The following is a 7072-nucleotide window of genomic DNA, read 5'->3' as shown; positions in this document are numbered from 1 at the left end:
GAACACAACATCAATCAAAGCTCAATGTCTATCCTATTCAAAATTTATTATAAACTCCACATAAAGAGTTGTGACTGATTATTTAACAGTGTTTAACAGTACAAGGAGAAACGCTTTATTGAATATACTGACTACCGGGATAATATGCCGACTTTGAGGGACTCTATCGACTTTTGTTTATCATCTGGCATCACTGCCTGAAGGGTGTATCGAGCGAGATAAAGTTCCTTTCGAACTAATCTACGCGCCGTGTCTAAGGCGCCACCTAACCGAATAAAAACATAACACATACATTACAACTGCCAGTGGCTGGTATACCAGTGGAAGCGGAAACATTACGAGAAAAAAATCGAAAATGTACAAAACGTGTTAAGTATTCTTTACAAACCACGAGCACATTTTCCAGATTAGAAATGCACCATCGGCGACGACACACGCAATAATTTTAGCACCAGCCCCGGAACGTGTAATTAACATACAACTACGTCGCTTATTAGATAAATCTATCGCTATATCGCTATATAGCACATTCGAATATTTTGTCCAGCCATAAAAATGCTGTTGGCTTGTTAGCTATCTAAAAACGGGATTTGTCAATACTTGTCCCCTATAGTCCGAAATTTACAGGAATTTAAGGTGCGGCAGTCTGGCGACAAGACACCGCCTTCCCGCCGACGTGATTCGTGCGCAGCCTTTGACGTCAATGAACCTCAGGTTCTTGAGGTTGCAGGCGACCAGCTTGATGCCGCTGTCGGTGATTCCGTTGCAGCGCGACATCTTGAGCGTGTGCAGACAACTGAGCTGGCGAGCTATTCGGCCGAGCCCCTTGTCGCTGATCATGCAGCCGCACACGCTAAGACTGCGCAACTTCTGCATCCCCTGCGCGAGGAAGTAAAGAGAGGAAGTTAGACAGGAATCAAATGAAAAGCAAAGTCACGAGTCATGACATCCGCCCTGCTTCGCTTTTTTGGATCTGGGATTCACTGGTGGAAGCATCGGGCGGGGAAGGGGGGAGGGGGGGGGGAGGGGGGGGGGCTGGGCCATGGCGGATGGGCGTTCAAAATACAAGGCTCTCTGGCAATCACAAGATAGCTCCACGTTCATGCACGACCACAAGTTGACACGCATGTAGCACTCCCCAACGGATGCTCAGTGAAGCATTAGCGCAGCTCGGGCGTCGAGTGCAGGGCAACGACACGAGGAATGCGTGTTTTCGTTTTGTAGCGCCAGTCTAGAGGGTCATGCAGTGGGCTAGCCTTTCGCAAGAGCGACTACGTTAAAGCATTAGAGGGCTCTCCACTGTCTGCGTAAAATGGCGGAGGACCTGAATAGCACACTGACGTTGCGGCCCCTGCACTGCCTAGTGCGACGCCCCGAAAGTTCTTCGAGTCTCATAAGAACATTATCTGTGAAAACAACGCCGGGGCGTGAACGAAAGAAAAAGACAGTGCAGGCACTGACGAACATCCGGGCATATTTATTGAGGTCTGCAATATATAGAAAAACTGTGATTGATTCCTCTGTCATAGGAATCGGTAAAAAACGAAAGTGAAATCTGCAGCGAAGACTCCAGCTGAGCCTGATTTGCGGGTCTGTGGCTGTCTTGTTGGTGTGCTTGGCGAGCGACGTCCTGCTGGCGGGTCGCTTCGGCAAAGGTGTACTGGCGTCATTTCTGTGACGGATATGACATCAGTGAAATCTTGGTGTATTCCGGCATAAAATACTTTCGTGTTAAATATAAAACCAGAAAACAACAACCCTAAGTATAACGTACCCTGTAGTACTAAAGGTTGCTTCCCCACAAGAAGACCCTGTGTGCAGGGATGCACCCTTTACAGGCCGCTTGCTATGTTGTACTGGCGTCATTTCCGTGACGGATATGAATGAATGAATTGAATGAATTCGTTATTTCCACTTATGTACATCTATATATAAAAATATTTTCGTATAAAGTGGCGGGCCCAAGGAACACATTCTGTACTAGACAGCTTGACTAGCCCTTGGCCCCGTCGAGTAAAAAGCAAAGACAAGGTGGTCAGCACTTCAGACAACAAGTAAACGAGCCAAAAAAAATCAACAAAAGAAAAAAAGGGGGCCGCATTACTGCCCAACCAAAAAAAACTGTTAATGAGTCTGTAGTCAACTTCTTAGCAAACTAATAATATCTTGTAGATTGGAATACATGGAATACATGTCAGCGAAATCTTGGTGTATCCGGGAATAAAACACTTCCGTGTTAATTAAAACGATAATGGCGTCATAATACCAAGATAAAATAAATAAAAGAATGGAAAATAAGAAAAAAAATAGTGTTGCCCACTCTGTGAAGAAGGACGACCAACAAAGCTGGGCGCAGTCCAAGGAGTACACGAAATAAAACACGTTCGCTGTAATTTCTGATTGAGCGTACTTCCTAGCCAATTAGAGAAGGACACAAGCTTTATTCTAGCGAACAAACATGGGGCTGACCGTTTTCCTCCCGCGTCGTATACGCAGCCACTATCTACGTAACACGCCAACAGCGCCCGACAACAGGGGATAACAGACAGGGCGCATTGGATCGTGAGACGTCCACGTTTGTATCTCCCACCAACAAAATGGGCATGTCATTGGTGAGGGCATGAAGCCTAGCTGTGCGTACATAACACTATAGAACATTAAACAACACTATGCTGTACGCAAAAACAAATCCGGTACTATGGATCAATCCATGTATTCGAGTTACTTCCGGGGCAGCGCAACAGAGAAAGACGGACTAACACCATTTTCACCGTTCTTCGCTATCATCTGGGCTTCAGAACTCTCACGCGTGCGCGAGTCCGAATACCGCTTGAGTACTTTTGCGCTCTCAAAATGTGGTGCGTACCCACAAGACTTGTAGTGCGGATCAAGGTGCTGCCAGTGGCGACACCTAAAGGAATACGAGTGCTCTTTTAGGCGTCCATTTATGCATCTTGCTGTCTGTCCAGTGTACACGGTAGCACATCTTAAAATGATTTTATGGACCATGTTGTCGCGGTAGGCAACGTGGTCTCTCATCAAGTGGTTATTGCAAGCACAAAAGCACACACGCGTTACTTGAACTCGCGCTCACGTGAGATTTTTTGGGCCTATACATGAAAGCGAAGAATGGTGAAACTGGTTTTACCCCTCTGTTGCGCTGCTCAAGAAAGAACTCGAATACTTTGATGGCGAATGCCGGTGACTACAGTATTAGAGTAGTGTTGCCTACACCGTCGGGAAGATCGTGTTCTATTTCCATGCTCTTTCCTTATCTTTCTTCTGTTATTTCCTGCTCTTTTCTTGAACTTAATGTTGTGACGTCATTAGTGTGCTTTTATATACTGCAGACCGCAAAAAAAAAAAAATGCGGAATTGTTAGTCAGCGCCTGCATTGTGTTTTTCATTCATCCCGAGCCCTGCGCTGTTAGCCGTATGTCAGGCAACCACCGATATGCGGAACTCAACCTTAAATCATAAGAGTATCAAGCCAGTACAGGTTCGTGCAGTTCCTTTCCATTGCGCATAAAATATTTCCCGTTTAAGCCGTATTTCTCTTCATTTTGTGTTCTTGGCAGCAGTGCAACGTTTAAAGCAAATCTTTCTATGTCTCGCTAAAAAGAAAATCTCTCTATGCCTCACCTATGGCGTTCGATGTGGTGCCTAAATGCACTGCAGGAAAGACTACTTTATGCAATAAGTTTCACAAAACGATGACGATGATAACTGAAGGAACCTCCAACACCTTAAGAAAAAAAAACACTCCTCAAGGCTGCTAAGGAGGTCCCCCACCTAGCGGTCGACCCAACAACATTGACTGCTCCATTAAACGTTGATTCCTTCTCCTTCTCCCAAGGTCACAATCGAACCTGGGTGTTGTTAAGCCGACGTCTATACGAATGCGGTATTTCGACGCGGTCGGAGCAGTTTTATTACAAATAAAATTGGCTACTTCCTCTTTAAAACGGCTATTTTTTCTTAGCTAAAAAGGCCGTTAAATCGAATTCAGTTAATTCGAACTTCCGGTTAATTGCAACTCACGGCCTGGTCCCGGCACAGCCCTGTATATTTCAATGGGAGAAAACTCCCGATAATTCGAATGCGTCGGTATCCAGAACGGTTAATTCGAACTGGTGTCCCGTGGTTTCTATCGCTCCTCGCAGAAGTCGGACCAGAGTGATTACAACGTGGTTCTGATCCAAACAAAACCAAATTTACTAGATGTGCGAAGCAACGAAACAGAAAAACAACAGCGTGGCGCGCGCGCTACGCTCCTGCAACAGCTTATTTCGCTTCTACAGAGAGCGCCGCACCACCGGCGCCAGTGCTCCGGCTCATGCCATTATTATTTACGAAACATTATTTACAAAATCACCTGCCACAAACGTGTAGTAGCGCCTAATTCGCGATAACAAGTCCAGCGGTGACTGTGTTCTGCCCATGCAGTGTGGCCCGATTTTCATTCATTCTAGCGACCGCCCGCTATTTCGAACTCCGCTCAATTTGAACAATTTTATGGTCCCCTTCGAGTTCGAATTAACCAGCTTTTACTGTAGTGACAATTATTCAGAACGGAAAAATACACACGTCTCTCGAAGTCGGCGTAAACAAGTATCCCGTACCACGCTGCTAGAAGTATGCAATCTGTATTTTTAAAAAAGCCCACCGGCCCTAAAAAACAGTGAAATAGCACATGTTTGTTAAAGCAGAGTTTTTATTTAAAGCAGAGTTCGTAATTCGCTTCAACTGCTCACAAAATTTTACTTTTTGAGTGTTTAGATTAAAAAATAAACAAGCCTGTAGTGCGTATTCGAGCCTAGAAAAAAATGAAGCCTAAATTAACCTGCCTAGATACGAAATCAAGCCATTTTCATGATTTATTTACTCACCTAAACGGTCGTTATTTTGGCGTTCACGACACACTTAAATCCTCATTTAAAGAACCACCTCGTTTTTAATTATAGCTCAGGTAACTGGAGGATCTGAACTGCCCCAGCTGTCGGCGTTATATGAAAGGCTGCTTATAAGGTTACGGAGTGTTCACCTGTGCGATGTGGCGAAGGCCGGTGTCCCCGATATTGGTGAAGCTGATGTCCATCTCCAAAACATTGGACGGGGTTTCGCCAGCGGCCATGAGCGCCATGCCCCTGCCAGTGATCTTGCTGCAGCCTTTCAGGTTGACAACTTCCAGGCGGGGCATGCGCGACAGCTGCTTGAGGGCCGCGTTCGTCAAGCCCGTGCAGAGTCGCATGTGGATCGTGCGCAGCCTCCGGAGATGAGTCGCGATCAGAGCGATCCCATCCTTGGAGACAAGTTCGCACTCAGAAATGTTGAGCTCCGTGAGGTCGACCAAATTTTGCGCCACGACGGACAAACCGTTGTCCGTGATGGGGCACGCGTTCATGTTGAGCTTTGTCAGACGGAGGAGCCCGCGGCCACGGCAGACGTTCGAGATGGCCTCGTCGTCGATGTGGTTGCAGAAGCTTATGTCCAGCGTGCTTAGCGAAAACCGACCGGCGGCTAGGTGTTGAATGCTCTGCACCGTCAAATCCTCGCAGCCGACGAGCACGAGCTTCTTGAGCGTGGCTATCCTCGACACGCACTCCAGTGCGGCGTCGCTCACGTTGAGGCACATGCTGAGGTCGAGGTTCGCTAGGTTGCGCATGCCCAAGCTCACGTACTCCAGGCCGGCGTCGGACACGAGCGCGCAGTCCTCAAGCCCCAGGTAGGTGAGCTCTCTGACGCCCGTGGAGACCGACAGCTGACCGTCATCGGAGATGCCCGCGAGCTGCTTCAGGCCGGCGTTGGATATCTCGCACTCCTTGATCTCCAGCAGCTTCAGCCTCGCCAGCCTGGCAGCGATGAGGCCCATGCCAAGGTCGCTGATGCGCTCGCAAGCAATGAGGTACAGCTGTTCCAGGCTGGGGAACTGCCTCGTCACGCAGTCGATGGCGGAGTCCGTCAGCTGAGAGCACCAGCTCATGTTGAGGCTCGCCATCGTCGCGCACTGGCGCTCCCCGAAGGCCTCGTTTACGGCCCTGTCGTTGAGGTTGTAGCAGTCGGACAGGTCCAGCGTCTTCATGTCTGGCAGCAATTCGAGCAGCTTGGACAGGCCGTCCTTGAAGCTGAGCACCTTGACCTTGCGGATACCGCGCCGAGCGACGCACTCGAGCGCAGTCGTGGTGCGGTCTGTGAGCCGTAGCCGCGCTTCGACGTTCGTCCAGATGCCGCGCTCGTCGGCGATGGCCCTCCAGGCGCTGCATACCTGCGCCGCGCGACCGCGGTCTTGCACCTCGAGGTAGGCGAAGATTAGCCGCATAATTTCGGGGTTCAGGCTGTCGATTCCTGCCAGCAATGACTCACTTGTGCACGACGACCGGGAGCTGGGCCCTGCTGCCTCCGTGGCAGTCTCTGCAGTGGCGGTAGGCGCCCTGCTCGCGACAGTGCCCTCGGAAGAGACCCCTAGCCGAGAGGCGGACTCGGATGCTGCGACAGCCTCGTGGGACGCGGAAGGCTCAATGCTTTGGGCAGGGCTTCTGGAAGAGACTCCTAGCAGGGGAACCAACTCCTCAGCGGCGGTCGCGAGATTACTCGATGAAGGCACGCTGTTCACGGCGGTACCGTCGGTAACGACTTCCAGCTGCTCTTCCCACGCCGAAGGGGCTGTGGAAGAAGCATTATCCGTGCCCGGGAGCCGCGGTCCATCGCTGTCTGCTCCGTCCGCGTTCGGTGGGTCTTCCATGGCGTAGTTAATTAACTCCAAGGATGCGGCGGCTTTAGGCCAGTTGGCCTCTTCTTCACGCCTCGAGGTGCGCAGGAGCGCGCCCAGCGCGCGTTGGGAGCTCGCGACAACGCACGTGACTCGCATGACCAACTAACAAAGTAATCAACAAAACGTCGAAGCAAATAAAAAAATAAAACAAATTCAGCAATAATGCAAAAATTGCAACTAAAATTGCAATCGTATATTAGGAAGTTGGCAGAAAATACACGAACACAAAATAAAAAACTGTGATTGTTGGAACCCTACTTATAACAAAGCCAATGAAAATTTCTATGCAAGCTTGATAAC

At 49.1% G+C, this 7072-nt stretch overlaps 1 protein-coding gene across 1 annotated transcript; it reads right to left on the bottom strand.

The window, feature by feature from the left end:
- Positions 1 to 209: 209 nt before the first annotated feature.
- On the bottom strand, positions 210 to 6742 carry LOC144179748 (F-box and leucine-rich repeat protein 13-like). Its single transcript, XM_077708188.1, has 2 exons — positions 5045 to 6742; positions 210 to 879 (listed from the first exon to the last, which is right to left on the bottom strand). The coding sequence occupies exons 1-2, from the start codon at positions 6740 to 6742 to the stop codon at positions 622 to 624; spliced, it is 1956 nt and encodes a 651-aa protein (XP_077564314.1). The 3' UTR covers positions 210 to 621.
- Between the last annotated feature and the right edge of the window lie 330 nt (positions 6743 to 7072).

Source organism: Haemaphysalis longicornis, unplaced genomic scaffold, assembly GCF_048455015.1.
Source record: "Haemaphysalis longicornis isolate Haplotype H1 unplaced genomic scaffold, Haemaphysalis longicornis Haplotype H1 scaffold_4, whole genome shotgun sequence".
NCBI classification, from domain to species: domain Eukaryota; kingdom Metazoa; phylum Arthropoda; class Arachnida; order Ixodida; family Ixodidae; genus Haemaphysalis; species Haemaphysalis longicornis.
Note: the sequence above shows the minus strand (reverse complement) of the source record. Positions and strands in the feature narration are given on the sequence as shown.

Bases quoted from the DNA above. Each gene is read 5' to 3' on its own strand.
- LOC144179748 (XM_077708188.1), bottom strand. From the start codon at position 6,742: ATGGAAGACCCACCGAACGCGGACGGAGCAGACAGCGATGGACCGCGG. The intron at 880-5,044 runs GTGAACACTCCG...TTCCTCGCGCAG, and splicing joins GCCTTCGCCACATCGCACAG to GGGATGCAGAAGTTGCGCAG.